Source organism: Doryrhamphus excisus, chromosome 8 (genome assembly GCF_030265055.1).
Source record: "Doryrhamphus excisus isolate RoL2022-K1 chromosome 8, RoL_Dexc_1.0, whole genome shotgun sequence".
Classification (NCBI taxonomy): domain Eukaryota; kingdom Metazoa; phylum Chordata; class Actinopteri; order Syngnathiformes; family Syngnathidae; genus Doryrhamphus; species Doryrhamphus excisus.
In genome coordinates this window covers 20337259-20357117 of record NC_080473.1, presented here as the reverse complement: position 1 = coordinate 20357117, position 19859 = coordinate 20337259, and the positions used below count along the sequence as shown (strand labels likewise).

The window sequence follows — 19859 nt, the reverse complement described above, 5'->3', positions numbered from 1 at the left end:
ATAATCTTGACAGCTGCCACTTTTAGCTCGGCTGGGAACGGGGCGCCGCCGACAAACATTAGCGGGACTCTCAGTAAGGTCGTCTTGCTGTGTTTGGTGGTGACACGGGCGACCTTCACTGAGAGTCAATCTGCAAACACTTTAGATTACAGCCAACAATGTAATGATAGTCTTAACCGCACGTCATACAGTATAACAAGAGCGGTTTGTCTTTGTCGTCTCACCCCTGCGTGACCTTTGGGATCACTTACTTGAATCATTTGCAGCAAGGCGCTAAGGCTGTAACTGGACCTTCTTGGCTCTGGTATTAAACTGCAACCAGCTGGCACAGAAGTGGGCACCAATGAGGAACTCACCTGGGATTAATCCAGTGCTCTTCCGCTTTTATAAGGAGCACAGAGTGTGCCGACCCCAACTTTGCAACACTTTAAAAGTGCTTTTATTGGCCCCTCAAGACTTGATGCTGCGCCAGCTTCAAATTGTTTCCCGATATCAAGGCGCTTCGCAGCGAGCACGGCATCCATAATGAATGAGGGTGACCGGTGTGAAGGCGGCGGATGAGAGAGAGCGGCATTATGAAACGTTGCACTAACACTGACACACATGAAGGAGACAGCTTTTTGCTTTCTCCAGATGAGCGTGACTTCATAGAGAATATTTATGACGCTGCCACCTCTGCAAACCACACAAGACACAAAGACGCTTCATTTGTCCGGGAATGAGAAGATCGGGAAAGAAAACAAAAGTTCAGAATCCCCGCTTGTTTAAAACTTGGGGATGTCCATCTACAAGCACATGCACTTCATCCTCAGCAACATCCAGAGTTCAACGATTCATTCAACGACCTCTGAGGTCATGTGAATAACCTTGGTTGTGTAACTAACTTGTTCCATAAGGTCAGAAGAAAAATATACCAAAATGTATATTATGTAAATCCAATTAATCGCATTCCATTATGTTTCACTTCCATAGCAATGCTCCGATCAATCGGCCCCCGAGCATTATCAAACGTTTTTTTTTTTTTTTAAAGCATGTGATTGGCAGTCACCGAAAAATAACTTTCAACACCAATCACGAGCCGATCACCTGGGGTTCGTACTACATGCACTTTAGTGTCATTCCTTCACACGGCGCAGGCATGCCAAAACATGACATTACCAATAATTAACTATTCCTTTTATGGGACTAGTGGCCAATAGTGACGTGAAATAGTGAAATAAATTGAAGCACTAATAACATACAGAGTTAATTAAAATTAATGTGATCTGTATCGATTTCACTCATTGACTCTTTGATGATTGGTAATGGTAATGGTAATGGTAATGGTTTTATTTCATTTGAACATGCATCAGATTACAATTGAGTGCATCCCATAATCAGTTCCCAGTTCCACATGTCCAAAAGGAGTAGGAAGAAGCAAAGCTTATTAAATCCCATTTTACAATTTACAATCAGTAACTGTTACATTTGTTCACTTCCTGCTTTCCTCATTATAATTTGTTTATTTGTTTTGTTTTTTATTAATTAAATTAATTTTTGTTTATTATTAAATCCTACCCCTCCATCTGGTACTTTTACCATCAGTAACTGTTCCATTTGTTCACTTCCTGCTTTCCATAATACAGTTTAAGTTTTGTTTTTTTTTAATTTTTGTAATTTTTTGTCCCGTACTGAAGTACAAGGTGATATGAGCATCCAATGCCATAATGGGTACCATAGTAAGTGTCAATATAGTGATATATATAGCACATCATGACTGGTTCAAGACTCTTCATCCTTGTATTTAGCAAACATCAACTGCTTGTATTGTTTCTTGAATTGGCTCATCGTTGTGCATTGTTTGACTTCCTTACTCAATCCATTCCATAGTTTGATTCCACATACTGAAATGCTATGGCTAGCATAACGTAGTCCTAGCATAGAAGTGTTTCAAATGTACTTTTTAACTGAGATCATATTTCTCCTCTCTTGTAGAGAAGTATTGGATGATATTTTTAGCTAATTGCTTATTTTTAGCCTTATGCATTATTTTAGCTGTTTGAAGATGAACTATATCAGCAAGTTGAAGTATTTGTGATTTTAGAAATAAGGAGTTAGTATACCCCCTCCCCACCCCCCCATCCCGGTCATCTGGCCAGCACACCTGGAGCCCATCGTCAATTAGGCCTTCTTATGCCATGCGGCCTAGCAAGCCCCTGTCAGATTGTCCTACTGCTTTCCCTGCAACAGTAGCCCAGCTACATTAGAGCCAAAGGCTAAAACTCAACTCCTGGCATCACTTCCTGTCCACCACCCACTCATCTCCTTTTGCAAGGGCATGATTTTATTTTCATCTTATTTTATGTTATTTTATCTACATACTATATTGGGTAATGCTATGTTCCATTCATAAAAAAATGAATCCTACTTCCACAGTCAGGTCTCGAACCAATGAAGCACAATAAATGAGGGACTACCGTATTGACAAAAAATAGTCTTAATTAGCTTCACTTTACGGGCCTATGTGCAATATGGTGTCAGAAAGTGGAATTTTAGTATTGTTTTATGTTTATTGACTATGTGATAACTCTGCAGGTATCCACATGCGTAGTTCGAGCACATTAGTAGCAATGGTGTCAAAGCAGCAGCATCAGTACCTGTGTAGCCCAAAGAGTTGTCATCCTCGTGCTCAGTGGTAGGAGCCGCCGTGAGACCCTCTCCGACCCCGTCCTGTGCCACTCCCGTCTCTGTCAACAATAACACCACAGGGACTGAGAACCAGGACGCCCTCACGCCGCTTCCAGTCTGGTGATGGAGGCCGAGAGCAAACACACAAAAAAGAGCCGGCCTCCATCTTTGGAACCTCTCCATGACACTAAAGAATCTTCAAAATATAAACCAATCAGGATGGGAGATGAATAAAAAGACGGTGGATGATGTGATGTGTCTCAGCAGGAGGTTGTTCCTCTGTTGTTCCTCTGCTGTTTAAGCTCTAAGTGAGTGTGAAAACGGTCCTCTCCAAGTGTATCAATCGCCACCCCAATGGGAGCACATGGGCAGGCCATGGAGGGGGTCAAAGAGGGGGGGGTGACACACAACATGATTGACAACGCCACACATGCAAATACAAAGATGCGGCGTTAATTGCTAATCATCTCCGACTTTTGTGTCGTCTTCACGGTGACAGGCGGCTTGAGGGCAGGACAAAGGGGGCGGCGAGGGGGTAAAAGAGGGTGTACATGGCTCATGAGTGGGATAAATCACACAGCCGTGCTCCATCTCTTTTGTGGTCTGAAACGTGGGGTTAATTTGGATGAGGTAAGCCAACCTTAATCAGAGACGGACCATCCACTCACACCCCCCCCCACCCGGATCTGTCGGAAGTATTTGTCCTCTCAATGAGATCTGGCATCACTTCTAATAAACAGCAGGCGGCCAGACGGGAGGTACTTCACTGGAGGGTGCTTGAGATCAGCAGGGTGTGACCACACGGGCCACTCTTCATTTTGCATGCCACCGCCCACCATTGCCTGCCCCTCCCCCCGAAAAGGACAAACTTTGCATGCACAGCACAATACCTCGTTACAATAGATGCACCGTGATAAAGTGTTTATTAGCTAAACCATCAGTAAGCGGCGACTTATTATTATACTTATTGAGTTCACTATTTTTCAAGTTGTGCTGTGGTCCTGTTCTGCTCTATTGAAGACCTTACTCATTATTTGGTATGTTATGAAGTATAACTATAAAGGTGGTACTTGGCAAGCACTTTGTTGTTCTTATATAATGACTTCCTGAAGCTAAATAAATACTTCAAAATGATTTAAAAACTAATTGATATCCCATAATAAACACTTAATGAAGCACATTCTGGGACGTGGCACATTAGGCCATTAAGGACCCAAAAGCACACACAGTAGACGTTCTAAACGCTAATGACTTCATGCGGTGCCAACTTGTCATCAGGCAGTTCTGTGACTTGTTTTCCCACAGACGGCAACACACGTACACTTACAGGAGAGCAAAAATAACCACACAAAGCTCACACGCGAGAGCGAGCGTGACAGACACACAAACACACACAACGACACGACAGTAATGGGCGCTGTCTGACTCTTAAGAACCCCAAGACGCCATTATTGTGTTCACACTTGTCACTTGTTCACAACCCAAAATAGATCAGGACTTAATCACCGATGCTGATCAAAGCAGCTCTTTCTAGGCCACAATGAAGTATATTACAAATATATCAAACTATTTTGTGCTGATAAGATGATACTTTACTCAGTTGCCATGGAGATGGCCCTCATTTGATCACAAAATGACACATATTCAGTTTCATAGCGTCTTTATTACTGTGCTTAAATGGAAACCTGCATGGAATTGAGTCATTTTTTACCTAAATAAATTGCTTATGCTGTTCTCTTCTTATTTATAAAGACTTTTTTTAAAGCAGTTTTCCAAGTCAAAGGTGAAAATGCCATTTATGCAGCCTGCCAGGTTTTGGAATGACTGGATGCTCATGGAATGTGCTTGTCTGCCTCCGTGTGTGTGTGTGTGTGTGCGTGTGTGTGTGTTAAATGTACGACCCATCAGCCCACGACAAATACGTAAATCCTCAAAGCTGCACTGTGACTCATCAGTGAGCGAATGTTTTTGATGCCACTGCGGTCGAATAAAAAGTTCACATGTCAAAATGAAGAAATATGAGCAAATGCACGTCGTGATGGATTTTCTCAGAGGGCATCTTGGAGCAACCATGTAGTATTGAGGGAGAAAAAGTGCATGACATTTCCAGGGCAAATTGTGTCATTTGGCGGGAGGCAATAGTATTTGGACGAAAAGTGGCCGTTCTATCTAAAAAAAAAAAAAAAAAAGTGAAAATATGGACGACACGGGACTATACTTTGCAGCTATGACAGCTTCAACACTTCTTGGAAGATGTTCTACACAATGCTGGAGTGTGCCGCTGGGATTTTTTTCCCTCCATTCATCATTAGTGATGCATAAAAAAAGAACGCTTTGTCATTATGGCAACGAGTCATTTCAAAGAAATCACCACAAAGGTTTGAAAAAAACAAAAGAAAAGGCTTTAGAAGTGATATATAGGGATGATTAAAAAGCAGATGCTTGCACAGAAAAGCTGGAAATCAGATCATGTGAGTCGTTTGTGGGGGAAGGATGAAAGCCGGGTTTGAGTCCGAGCACAGACGTAGCTGGACACAACAACCTATACACCTAACCTAAACCCTATAGTGGAGCAATCCAATCTTTATAGGATATTTAGCCTTGATGATGCTTGCAGTGGAAGAGCTTATGTCTAATTTCTCACTTCCATGGTGATGACTTTCCTTTTGTATTATATCGTGGGGTGAAATGTAATGAAAAGAACAAAAGTTGTTAGTCTACCTACGTATTTCTCTAGTACTAGTACACTTTTTGTATTGTATTATTCATCATGCATGGGAGTACTGTAAGCACTAATAGTGAAAAGAAATTCAAACACATGGCAAGATTTTTTTTGTCCCTGAAGGTATTTGGTCAATTTTGCTAGCTAAAGATAAAAGCTAAAACAAACACATAGTCTCACAAATACAGACAAAAGATACTTATACACGCACCCACACAAAAAAGGGACTAACGTGACAACTGACTAAGGTGGAAACATCGGGTACGCATACGACAGCTTGCTTTGCAACAAGACTCCAGCCTCTTACACAATCTTGAGTGTATAAAATGCCGGGCAGGGAAAGGAAGGGTGCTTTTTTGCAGCTCCGCTTACTTGTAGGCATACAGGTACTGCAGATAAGCCCGGACGTCTGTATTTAGGTATTGTTGTCAGGAATAAACGATCTGGTTCTCATTCTATGATTTGGTTCTTTAAGATTCCCTTATCCTCTATTTGAAACCCACTTAAGATTAGATTAGATTAGATTAGATTAGATTAGATTAGATTAGATTCAACTTTATTGTTATTGCTCATGTCACTGGTACAGGGCAACAACTCAGGGGGAGGATTTCTCAATTTACTTGGGGGCCACTGAAGCTCAGGTCTGGGTGAGACTGGGCCACATCAGGTTTTCCAAAAAAAAAACAAAAAAAAAACGCATTTATTAATTAAAGCATTTATTAAAAACAAAAAAATTTAAAAAACTTCGCCTTTGTTCCAATTTTCTACAAGAAAAGCTCTGATAAAACATTCCACTGTTCTCAAATATCTTATTTTTTATTTTTCTACACAAAATAAGACGAAAAATAAATTAACAAATCAAGAATAAAGAAAATCAATCAATCAGTAATAAATAAATATAATAATTATAATAATAAAAATTAAAAATAATTAAAACTTAAGAAACCACATATAGTTGGTGGGTAGACAAATTATTTTTTTCCGATTAAAATGAACAAAGCATTATTAGAGCCCTGTAGACATGACAAAACACGACTATAGTCACATTTATACTCTTTTTATTTACAACATATTGCGCAACTGCAGGGTCTCGAGACACATGCTAACTCGCAAACTAGAGAGCTAGCCACCTAAACGGTAGCCTTCGAGTTATTTCCTTTCAACTTAAATAGCCAAAAACTTACCACTTCCACACGGATAGGGAGGATAACTATTAACAGTTATTTAACCTTTAACATGAACATTATTAAAAACGTAATAATTTTTTCTGGGTACATGATACCATACAGCATTCATATCAAACTTGCGCGCGCCGCACTAACATTAAACTTTCATATCAAGGCGGGGGCCTCAAACTAGTGTCCTGCGGGCCACATTTGGCCCGCGGGACGCGTGTTTGAGAACCCTGTCTTAGGCCCATGTGCCAAAGTTTGGTGAAAATTGCCGAAAATGTCTTCTCTTGTACTTTACCTGTTGCTTAACCTGCATACGAGCAATTTTTTTTTGTTCTGGCTCCTATGGTTTCTTGATCTGCCCCCACTTAAAATATTACTAATGGATGTTGCTGCTTTTTGTTCTGGAATCGCTCCTACTCTGAAAAAGACTAGAAGTGGATGTTGCTGCTGATGTCTTTTTTGTTCTTGGGTCTATTATTTTCTTGATATGTCCCCTCTGAAAAAAGTACAAGTGGATGTTGTGGTTGCTGTTGTCTTTTGTTTTGTTGTGGCTTTGATTTTGTTCTTGATGTTGTTGCTGCTGTATTTCTTCTTGATCTGTCCCCTCTTAAAAGTAGTACTAATGGATGCTGTTGCTGCTGATGTTTTTTTTTGTTGTTGTTGTGGGCTCTATTCTGTTCTTGATCTGTCCCCCCTAGATGTTGTGGTAGTTGTATTTGTTTTGTTCTGGCTTTGAGTTTTTTTTTCATGATCTGTCCCCTCTTAAAAAGATTACTTATTGATGATGTTGTTGCTAAGATTACTTATTGATGATGTTGTTGCTATTGCCCCCCCAGCCCCCCTGTCTGTTTTTTGTAGGTCCTCTCTTCAGCCAAGTGTTTACTGATTTTCTCCGTCTTCCCTGTCCGTCCCTTCTTAAATGGCAATACAAATGAATTCCTTCACAAAACAGTGCTATACTGCAAGCTATACTGGCCATTGTGCAAACTGCCATATTTAACAGATGTCAGCCAGCGTGGCAAAGCGGATGTACGTTGGTAAACCTTACTCCCTGACACCTGAAAACATCAAGTCGGCAGTCTGGACTTTTAACTCAATGACTCACGCTCTGGACTCTCATTCTGTGGACCTTGGTTTGAGACCGGGGTGGAATGCGGGACTGGCTGATTACACACAGACCAGCAATGCCCACAAGGCTGTTTGAATGACAAATTAGGGGCTTACGGCAGGACGTTTGTCAAATAAAAATGGCAGCAGTCTAGCAGATCAATAACGGCATCCCAACACAGGACGTCTGTGAGAACACAACATCCCATAAAGATGATTTTTTTTGTTTATTTTAAAGCAGAAAACCACAACACTGCGTTCAGTCCCCTTACAAAGAAAAAGGCCAAAAGAGTGTGCCAAAAATGTTGTCTTTTGATCTTGGTGAGAAAAAGAGCCACAAAGTAAGTGAAGAAGGAATGCGAGCGCCATTGCTGGACTGGAAGCGGTGGGACGAGCCGCCTTGCTGCCTCTGGCGTTGTGGGGATAGCGGTGTCATGCTAAACCAAAGACAAATGAGGTGTCAGAAAGTGAGCGGAGATGAAATTGATTAGGTTGCCGAGTGAAAAAAAAAAAGAGAAATGACAGAAAATGCCTCGGGAAAGTTAAGAAAAATTCTTAAGGATGAAGGCAGGATGGAGATTTCCTGCGTGACTACTTGCTGTCTGACTGTGCTGACAGGTTAAGCCATTTTTTTCAAACAACCAAAAGACTTTAGAGACACAGTCAAACTGCAACTCGAGGCTAAGACGAGCGTGAGTAACACTGTACTATGCGAGCTCAAAAACTCTTCTCAAAACATCCTGTTATGAAATCAGCTCATTAAACTTGTTTCCACTTGATATGCTGACACGGCCATCCACGGTAGTTATAGGTCATAAAGCCATCAAAACATCCTTTTTTTCTACAATATTTCCCCTCTATGCCACGAAAACGACCTTATCTTTCCTCATAATATTGTAAATTTTCTTCTTGTAATTACAATTTTTGACTTTATTCATTATAACTTTTCTCAAAACCTAATATTTAAAAAAAATACTACTTTCTTCTGTTGGTTTTTCATAATATTTTGACTCAAAAACACATCAATTCAAGAAACAATACAAGCAGTCGATGTTTGCGAAATAAATTAAGAGTCTTGAACCAGTCATGATGTGCTATATATATCACTATATTGACACTTACTGTGGTACCCATTATGTCACTGGATGCTCCTATCACCTACTTCGGTACGTGACAATTTTAAATTTTTTTTTTGAAAATTTAAAAAATAAAAAAATTAATAAAATAAAAATTAATAAAATAAAAATTAAACAAAAATTAATTGAATTAATAAAAAACAAAACAAATAAACAAATTATAATGAGGAAAGCAGGAAGTGAACAAATGTAACAGTTAGTGATTGTAAAAGTACCAGATGGAGGGGTAGGATTTAATAAGCTTTGCTTCCTCCTACTCCTTTCGTGGAACTGGGAACTGATTATGGGATGCACTCAATTGTAATCTAATGCATGTTCAAATGAAATAAAACCATTACCATCTCACTTTAATATTTCAACTTTATAACTTTTATTTCCTCATAAAAGCATGACCTTGACCTGTTGGTGTTAGAAAATGACTGCGGATTGGACACCCCTGTTTGTGAACCAACTCTTCTACTCCTCAACCACTGCACATAAAGAATGAAAACCTCTCAAAATATGAACCTGAACAGTGTTGCCGCTGCTATTTTTCTGACAAATACAATTTGACACTTGAAATTTGTCACAAAGCTCAAAGCACTCTATGCCTTTTATGGTGTCTAACCCCACCAAAAACCCCACCAAATTGGGTACACACCTTTAGAGGACGAGCAATGTCAGTCATGTGTGTAAATTTGGAGCAAGATTGGTAGAAAAACATGGCCGCCATCAAGCAAAACGCACGGGCAGGACTTGTAATATCTGTTGTAAACTCACATTAGCTTCGCGCCGTGTCGATCTGGCTATCGCAATAATCCGTGTGTCTCTTTTTGATGCTGGAACACTTCAAGTTTGAGTTTCTGCAGCCTGATCGGCACTCGCCACAGCGTCTTACCAGAGCAATGCAAGTGGCACTTTTGCAACAATCTGGACTATTGGCTTTGATATCAGTGTTTCATGGCGTGTTTGAGCATGTTTTGCTTCCAATTGCAAGATGCCAGCTACGCTCCATTCATCCTTAATAAAACGAATTAAAGCAAAAGCCATGTAAACATGCTCTTTTGGAGTGGCAGCATATTTAATGCGAAACTTAATACTAAAAGAAGTCCTTTTTGATCATTTATGCAATGGTGATATAAATCAACTATTAATTTAAGAGGCTGTTTCAGCCTAATGAACAAAATCCCCCTTAATGATGATCTATTTAATGAAGTTGACAGCAAAAACATCAGTATTCGATTGCGCTTAAGTCAAAACATCTGCTGAAATGCAACCTCAACTCTGGCCAAAAGACATTCGTCAACTACTGGTTTCATTTTTTATAAGCGATGGGTAATTAACACAAATGCGAATACACAAATAAATCACCTCTAAAATGCACTAAATGATAATTTAGTGATTCTTCATCCCTGCATACGCACACTATATAAAATCATAGCAGTTTTGTTGATGTGGTGTCACATGAACAGTCGGGGGCCAGAGGCACCGCGCAGCACAAAAAATGTGTGCTCTTTACACCACCCAACCTTCACAGCTCATCATGATCCCAATTCCATCTTTTCAGGTGCAGCGTATCGCCTTACCTAACCTTCAGCACATAAACATCCAACGCAAATGACTACCATGCAGTGTGTTTGATTTCTAAGAAGCGGCCACGGTTTCTTTTGCACGCATCGTAGCGCTCAAAATGCAGTTGTTCAACGTTTTATTGCGTTAAATCCACTGCTGTCATGCATTGCAGAGACGGAGGCCAGTGTTGCACATCTGGTGCTAATATGGCCGCGACGATGCCTTCATGTGGTGTGCATTATTTCTGTGCACTTTGATCCTGCGACACGGAGTACTCAGTTCAAAGTATTACAGTATTACAGAGGACACTTTAAAAGCATCTGTAAAGATTTGCAATGGCCTTTACAGTAATACGAGTCTATTTGCAGTAGTAATTCCTGATTAAGTCATTAGGACCAACACAGATGGCCCCCAAAAAACAAAAAGCAACAAAGTTCTATAAATGCACAGAACACACTTTGAATAGTAACAATCGCAGCGACGCCATCGGTACCACAACATGGGAGGCTAATCCGCTGATATGTTAAAAGTAAGTAGTAAGTAAGTATGCAAATTTCCCCACTGAGTGACGAATAAAGGCATATCTTAGGCATTATTCTAGTTATTACTTGCAGTGTAGCATCAGTATATCATGAAAGCTGACGTACCTAGATCTAATTGTTACATACTAGTCATGAAAAGTCATGAAAAGGGCACCAAACCGTCAAAAACGGTGCCTAAAAAAAAAAAAAAAATGATATTGTGGAAGTAACATCTTGCACATATCATAATCTTGACAGGCGCCCAAAGTCTGGCGCTCTTTTAAAACTTTATGGCCGACCTTAACACACCAACAGCAGTGCTCACTTCCAACACCATGCACACATTTCTACGTCATTGTCCGCGACACAACACTTCCTGGCTATCCACCAATCACGGCCAAAGCAAGCCAGGTGCATTCACAAACACCGGAATTGCAGGTGTTTTTTTTTTTTGTTTGTTTTACTTTTACTGTTCTGACAATTTGTGGTGGACTTTATTTCATTATTTTATTTATAGTGTTGAAGTATTTACATGAGTATTTTGTTCAAGTTGCATGTCATGCAATTCTGTAAAAAATAAAAAAAAGCATTATTTTTGGCATGGATATCAGATAATATACAATATGACTTTCGTTAGCATGTTGAATGTGTTAACGTTGCATGTGTCCATGCTGGTCCACCAATATGCATCTGTCTCTCTCATGTCCTCTCTCATGTCCTACACCCATAAACCTCCTCTTTGGTCTTCCTCTACGCCTCCTACCTGGCAGCATCCTTCTACCAATATATTCACTATCTCTCCTCTGGACATGTCCCAACCATCTCAGTCTGGCCGATAACTGACTTTATCTCCAAGGCCTCTAACATGTAATGTCCCTCTGATGTACTCCTTCCTGATCCTATCCATCCTGGTCACTCCCAATGAGAACCTCAGCATCCCTGTGCAGCGAACCAATGAAGAAAACTCCGCATACAAGGCTTGCTTTTCTTGCTTTATGAAGCTTTCTTGTAAAAAATATGTGGTAACTGAAACATATAGAAAAAATAAAATGAAGTTTTGATACTGCTCATGTTGTAGGCTAAATACACATCAGCTAACAGTTCGCTAACACACGTACACCAACTGCAAATGCAAACTAGCAATAGCATGAAGTTAGCGAACTTGACAAAACAAGTACAACATTTGAAAAAGCAGATGCATCTAAGTACTTTATACACCAATATACTTACAAAGACGATAATTTCCCAAGAAACAAGTGTTTTGAACAACTTTCAGCATGTTTATGAGGGTTTTCTCGTTTCGTTTCTGCGGTGAGGCCAACCTGCTTTTCACCGAGAGAAAAACGACAAAGCTTGTCTATATGCGAGAGCACTCTCTAGTGGCCCAAAACGATACCTTCTAGAGAAGATGTCTCACACTGTAAACTTTTTAACCTTAGTGTTTTTAACAATATTTATTACAACTTTTAGCTATTTATGACTTTCATTTTAACTAACTTGTGAAACGTATGAATTATTAATGTCTTTGACCCAAAGACATGACAATCCTCATGTCTGCTACCTCCAGTTCTGCTTCCTGTATTTCATCATAAGGCAAAGTAGTATTAGTATTTTAAGGTCAAAATATTATATACTGTATTGTTGGTTCAACCTAAGGCTCAACGAATGGTGGGCAACCTCCAGTCCGGTGGGTCCTAAACAGCTCACGAGGGCATTCAATGCGGTCCGCCGTGCAATTCTAAAAAGAAATACAACCTCAGACTGACTGTTTTAAAAAGCACAGAAACAGTTAACCTCCAAAAGTTCACTTTTTTGTGACTGTGGCATTCTATTTTATTTTCATAAATCTCATGATGTCATTCTTTATGTGCACAACTTATAAGGAGGTACACCCACCCACTTTGCCGCAAGGGTGTAACCAAGCATGGTGTCTTCAAACCCATAGAAAAACTACTTTTATGTTGACTCTGTGGAAGAACACACACACACACACACACACACAACCTTACAGTGAACTATGTGTCTGAGCCATTAAAGTGATATTGTATGTAGAGGACGTATAGCTTTTAATAGGGGTTCAATCAGAGGATTGTCTAAGCAACAACAACCCAAAAACAGAAGCACCACATCAATCCAAGATGGATCAAAGATGTCAGCATCTTCACCCCATGAAGCCAAATTGTCCCAATCTTCACATGTGCTCCTGTTAAAGCTCATAAAGCTCCCAGAGCCGCGACGTCGCTGCTTAACTGGCAGCGGGTCACGGCGCCTGGTGCGTAAGGATGTTCCGACATCGCGGGTGGCAGGACTCTCCTATAATTATCACCTCATCACCGAAATGGAAGAAAAACACGATTCCGTCATCCAGTGGCGACCTAACGCTATATGCTTCCTTGAGATGCAAAACTGTCTCATCAGCAAAAAGAGTAATGAAACACAAATTGAACTCATTCTGTCAAACGTGAACGTAAAAATGTGCTGATGTGGTTTTAATGCGTTGGAACAATGGCGTGAAGTGCAAAGCTAAAAGAAACCTCAGAATGATTATTCCTGCCAGAAGAGCGAGTGTTCCTATTTATCTTCTTCTAACCTACATTTGTACTTTTCTCCTGGCGCTTACATTTTACCGCTTCTTTATTCACCGGCAGCCAAGCTGAAGATAACTGAGCTATCAATCTGTTGACTACAAAATGACAAATATTAGCTATATAGTTCAAATAGAAATTATCCCATAATTCAATGATCATTATCATTAAAATATTTGTTTACTTAAGGAATATGAATAATATATGATAATATATTTTTTCATATAATATATTTTTGTGTAAGCGTTCCACCTGGCCTGAGAAGCCCATTCTTCATGCACCATGTTAGAGTGATTGTAAAAACAACCTTTGACGTTTTTAGTTAGAGTTAGGGAGCAGGTTAAAACCGGGGGCCCCCGATCTGATATTGATTATGGATATTGAGCCGATATGGACAAAAAAAAATAGTTCCAGATTATTTCAGCCTGCTTCTAAACCAGGTGTTGGCAACCTTTACTATCAAAAAAGCCATATTATTCCCACGCTCACTAAAGGAAAATAGAAAAAAAAACAGAATAATGAAAAAACATAATTTAAAAACGATAGCTTATAAACTTTTGAAAGTTTGAATTGTTCTTAATTTTACCATTTTTTTTTTTTTACCAGTTTTAACAGCAGAATACAACAACTCATTAAACGCTCACTAAAGGAAAATAGACTGGAGCCGCAAAAAAAAAACATAATTTAATAACAATAACTTATAAATTTGTAAAAGTTAGAATGTTTCTTAATTTTAGCAGTTTTAACAGCAAAATACAACAAGCTGTTATTTCTCGCCACATGTAAAGCATAAATGTAAGCCAGAGAAAGAGACAAGACAAAGGCATCTGTCCATCATGCAGTCCTGGGAGGGGGGGACCTCTCACATCCCAACCAAAGCAGCCCAAATAGCTGTCCCGCCTCCATTCCTCAATCTCATCCAATCACTAGTCAGAAAGTCAAAAAAAAAAAAAAAACTCATTACAAAGATGTGGTGTTAAAAAATAACGACAAAGCCACAACAAAGAGTCTGAAGAACCACATGCAGCTCTGGAGCCGTGGGTTGCTAACCCCTGCGTCTAAACTCTCCAATATTGGCACTTTGATACAAGCAGTCAATTCAATCCTCCACCCCGGCATGTCTATGCAGCAACGGCTGGATGCAGCATCGTGTGCTAACTTGCTAAGTGACGAGGAGCAGGAGTGTGGCAGTTTTTCCGTTGAACGTCTGAAAAAGATATAAAACTTGACATTTAACTCCCACTGAATGACAAGACAGACAGACAAGAGCCATCCCATGTCGATGTTGAATAATATCGTTTTTTTAAACGCTTCATGAGCACCTTGAATCTCTCTATACATGCCGAGCTGCCACCCCAGATACATAATTTGATCTAGCCTACAAAATAAGCCATATATGTATGTATTTATGTATGTATGTATGTATGACTCCTGCAGATCAATATCAGTATGTTATTGGAAATTAAAAAAGTTATGGCCGTACCCCGCCCTGCTTAAAATGAAATGAAACTGATATAAAAGTTCTACCACCACAGTTTTAGTGATGAGCATGCGATGTGAACATGAATGGTAACGGATCGTACCATCGGGAATAATGTTCCAACAGAAGCTCTTACAAATAGAAAAACAAAAAACAAAACCAAACAAGATTTACGGCCAGGTTTTTATGCTTGAGCTTTCAAGGGATCCAATCAATGTGTGAGAAAAGCATCCAAGGACCATTTAGAATTTAGAATTGTTTGCTCCAATTGTCAACTCAAAGCAATTTCATTTTGGCTCTTCATTTCCAACACGACTTCATTTTACAGCCTGAAAGTCACTTTTTGAGGAAAGCGGATCCTTTAAAAAAAAAAAAAAGTGTCGGGGAAAAGTGAACCATTCAATGCAAAGTAAGCCTATTAAGATGTGTATACTTTGTAATATGTTGTTCTTTGGCATTGTTGTCTGACAAAATCCGTAAAATGTATGGAAATTATTTGTCATAAAGGTGGATTCCCTTCTTTGTTTGCATTTGAGAACATTTAAAGGCTCTTATGGACACTTTGGATGAGAAGAAGAGGGAAGAAAAACATTGTTTGCACATTCATGAATATGCAGTCAAAGGAATAATACAGAGGTATTTTTCCTTTGACACCTTTGATTTTGTTTTTGTTTTTTTGCCTCGGCTATCATATACTGTCTCAGTTAAAGTACAATGCCGCACGTAATTATAGGTTACGTAATTATAGGCGTGCCAGTATCAGCCCGAGACCGAAGGTCACATACTATTTAATCATGAGCTTATTATCACGTACTATTTAATCAAAAGACCATTTTGTTTCCAGAAAATGTTCAGTTTATTACATGTATTATATCTAAACAGTGTAAACACAATAATTGCAAAAATATTTCAACAATAATATTCTATCAACAGTCTTATCTTATATCAATGTCTGATAATTAAAGTTCCATTAATCAAGTTTGGGTTTTTTGGTGACTGGAGAAGCACTAGGTACTAAGCCAGGGGTGTCAAACATACGGCCCGCGGGCCGGAACCGGCCCCCAAGGAGGTTCGATCAGGCCCGCAGGATAATTTGAAAGTGGAAAAAATGCATAAAAGACATGGAATTAATATTTTTAATACGCTGCAATTCATGGATTATCCGCTAAGGGGCGCACTCTTTCCATCAGAGTAGTAGACAAGCCGCATCACTGAGACAGACTGAAAACAGCAGACGGTATCAATGCGCCATCTGCTGCTTGTTACGACGTTGTTAATACCTTGGTCTCTACCTCTCCGCTACACCCTCATTAGCCAAAATGTCGTTATCCAAACGGAGAAAAGTAGATAAGGAGTGTAGAATTTTCAAAGAAAAATGGACCACGTCCTATTTATTTACAGAGATGCACGGAAAACCTCTGTGCTTGGTGTGTTTGCAACAAGTTTCGGTATTGAAGGAATATAATATTCGACGCCACTACGAGACTCATCACAGCGAAAAACTACCAGGGTACCCCAAAATTTTGTGCATGTTTGGGACAACCTACCTTTGTGAACAAATTTTCAATGCATATTTGTGAATGATAAAAGTAAATTGCACATTTGTCTAAGGAAATATGAGGTGTTTCATGAAATGTTTTGTAAAAGGATAGTTCATTAAATTTCAATATTTTCCTAATGTTCCTAAAGTGCTTCTTTACACCAAAACAAAGGAAAGACATGATATTTTGGTTATTTATAGCAGAGTATGGTATAATTTTAATGGTCCGGCCCACTTGACATCTCCCTAGGCCGTATGTGGCCCACGATGCGAAATGAGTTTGACACCCCTGTACTAAGCACTCGTGCGCTGTTCTCTGATTGGTTGTTTCACGGGCACGATACCAGAGCAGCGACAGCTACGGGGGCTGATACTGGACATGGTTAAACTCTATATTTTATCAGTATCACTGCCCTGGGCGTTGACACAGTATCATTTCGGCCTTTTCCCGTATCATTCATGGGCGTTTTTTTAGGGTACAGGGCCAATTAATACTGTAGTATGTGATAAGTATTAGTATTTGTACCCTTTCATTGATGCCGATACTTAGTTTACACATTATTAATGCACTCGTCCGTTTGAACTGCACTGTATCATTCGAGATGGCTGCACGGCGGACGATTGGTTAGTGCGCAGGCCTCACAGCTTGGAGACCCGAGTTCAATTCCACCCATTGGAGTTTGCATGTTCTCCCCGTGCATGCGTGGGTTTTCTCCGGGTACTCCGGTTTCCTCCCACATTCCAAAAACATGCTAGGTTAATTAGCGACTCCAAATTGTCCATAGGTATGAATGTGAGTGTGAATGGTTGTTTGTCTATATGTGCCCTATATGTGATTGGCTGGCGACCAGTCCAGGGTGTACCCAGACAGCTGGGATAGGCTCCAGCATGCCCACGACCCTAGTGAGGATTGCGCAAAAAAAGATTTCCCTGTGTTGGTGTTGGTTTTGTCATGTTCTCAATTCATTCATTCATTCATTCATTTTCTGCCGCTTTGCGGGGGGTGCTGGAGCCTATCCCAGCTGTCCCATCCACATTAATACCCATGGACAATATGGAGTGGCCAATGAACCTAGCATGTTTTGCATGCACGGGGAGAACATGCAAACTCCACACAGAGATGGCCGAGGGTGAAGGGTGGAATTGAACCCTGGTCTCCTACCTGTGAGGTCTGCGCGCTAACCACTCTACCGCCGTGCCGCCCCATGTTCTCAATAAAAAAAAAAGTATTTTGTGTTGATATTTTAGGTGTCAAGAATGTATTAATTGGATTAATGATTTCTTATGGGGAAAAAGGTATGTGTTTTTTTTTTCTACAATTTGGTTTTCTTGGGTAGTCGAAACCATAGGAACCATTGTATATGGAAGCAGGAAGTAAACCCGACCCTGATTTTGACATCATCGGTCTTGGTCAGCAGTGATCAAACATTCCTTAAACACAGTGGAACATGTGCCTTTGAGGTTCCTACTGGTTTTGGCCCAGTTTCTGATGACGAGTGAGGCTGTGGTGAGATAGAGAGTGTCTGGACTCCATCTGGTCTTTCCGATACAGTCCCAGGATTCAAGCCACACTTCATTAACAATGGTGTAATTCACGCTATTTGCAGTGAATAGAATGTCACTGTTGCCATCTATCGGATAAAACTATGACTTCTGCTTTAAGTACTGTGGTAGAAGTTAACAAGGTACTTTTAACTCAAAGTATGTTATATTTCAAAAAGTTTCATCCAAGGCCTCATACAGAATGGCGACACGCATCCAGCCGCCGTCTTCCTTTGACTTCTATTAGCATCCAGAGTGAAGTAAATCGGCCGTAAATCCTATAATCTGCCTCATCCATCACCAGGAGGCGATGTCAGGGCACGGAACCAAAGCCTGGGCAAAAGGCGACTAACTGACAACAGTGGGCGCTCCTTCACTTCCACTGATCCACTGTGCGTGTGTGTGTGTGTGTGTGTGTGTGTGTGGCTGCAAACACACCAGGACAAAACAAGGAGTTGTCATCGCATTTGTCAAGCAAATTGGGCCAAAATATTCCAGAAGCGAAAAGATGTAAAGCGTCTAAGTGGCAAAGGGTTAAAAATAGAATGACATATTTTATTTATCTCTTGTGCGCACACTTCCCACAAGCACTCGGGTACGCAGACGCATGCACATTTGATGTTTACTGTGAGTTCATGTGCAGGACGGTGGATTATTTCAATGTGTGTATATACGCTTAAAAATACAGTAATAAGCGTAGAAAACCAATCTTTTTTGTGTGTTGCAAAAAGACTGTTTGAGGCATGGACACACACACACACACACACACACACACCTGTGATACTACATGCTAATCCAAAGTGCATGTTATTGATTATCTGGCTGGGATTCTCCTGGCTCTCGAGGTTACGGTTCAAGCACACACAAAAAATCACTGAAGCTCCTAAACGGACCACCTATGTAGAATTTCAGCAGTAAAGTCCACATGTCCTCAATAAAAGTAAAGCTTGGACCGAAGCGCCAAAGGGAAGAGCAAACAATGTCATTAAACACAAGATGGAAGTCGTACTTTTGCAAAAAAAAAAATGTCCTTGCAACACCTGCGAGCCGTGAGTTCTGTAAGCAGATCAATGTTTTGCAGGTCATTTTCGATTTGACTCTCAGCATGATGCTCTGCTGGTGGTCCAGGCCAACGCAGAGCACCCCCACCCCGACCAAAACAGCAGATCAGCTGTAAGAAAAGTCGTAAAAAACAGTCTTTTCACAAAGCGGATTTCCAAATGCTTATATTCCCCCCCCCGCCCACACAGGAAGATATAGTTAAATATTACAACAGAGAAGACTTCATGAATCTTCACATTGTTGGAAAACAAAAATCCAAGGCCATTTGGTTCTTATGCTTGCCAAGTGATGGAGGCTCCAAGCAAACTCACAGTCGCACAGATGACAATAACATTCATCATGTACTGTAAAATCTATACTACAGCGGCACTCATTAGTGTTCGAACCGTCAATCATTACCAGATTGTGTTCAGTTGTCGATAAGTATGTTTCCTTCCTGCTTAACAAAGCATCACATCAGACACGGGTATCCAAAGTCCGCCCCGGGGCCATTTGCTGCCCAGTCACATTAATATTAATAAGTATTTAATTTGATAACTATAACAAAAAGTGAGATGTGGGCTGTTTTTCTTGAAAAGAAAATTGCACTTTTTTTGGAATTTTGATTAATGCACATAATTAATGCAAGGTAATTAACGCACATAATGGGACCTGTGTACAACCAGCTATTAAAACACCTCCAACCCCCCCAACGACATTTATGTATGTGACCATGTGCAGTAGTCACAGGCAATAACATGTAATATTTACAATATGAGGTGCTGCACGGTG

The 19859-nt window shown here is 40.2% G+C and overlaps 1 protein-coding gene across 7 annotated transcripts in view; it reads right to left on the bottom strand.

The window, feature by feature from the left end:
- The window catches only part of robo1 (roundabout, axon guidance receptor, homolog 1 (Drosophila)), a 379506-nt gene that overhangs the window by 198160 nt on the left and 161487 nt on the right, over positions 1-19859 (bottom strand). For 6 of the 7 annotated variants that reach the window (XM_058080084.1, XM_058080085.1, XM_058080086.1 and 3 more), the window contains one exon: positions 2637-2726. The exons of the other annotated variant lie outside the window; for it this stretch is intronic. In XM_058080084.1, coding sequence (XP_057936067.1) covers positions 2637-2726 — 90 coding nt within the window. The remainder of the gene's footprint in view (positions 1-2636; positions 2727-19859) is intronic. 7 annotated transcript variants of the gene reach the window in all.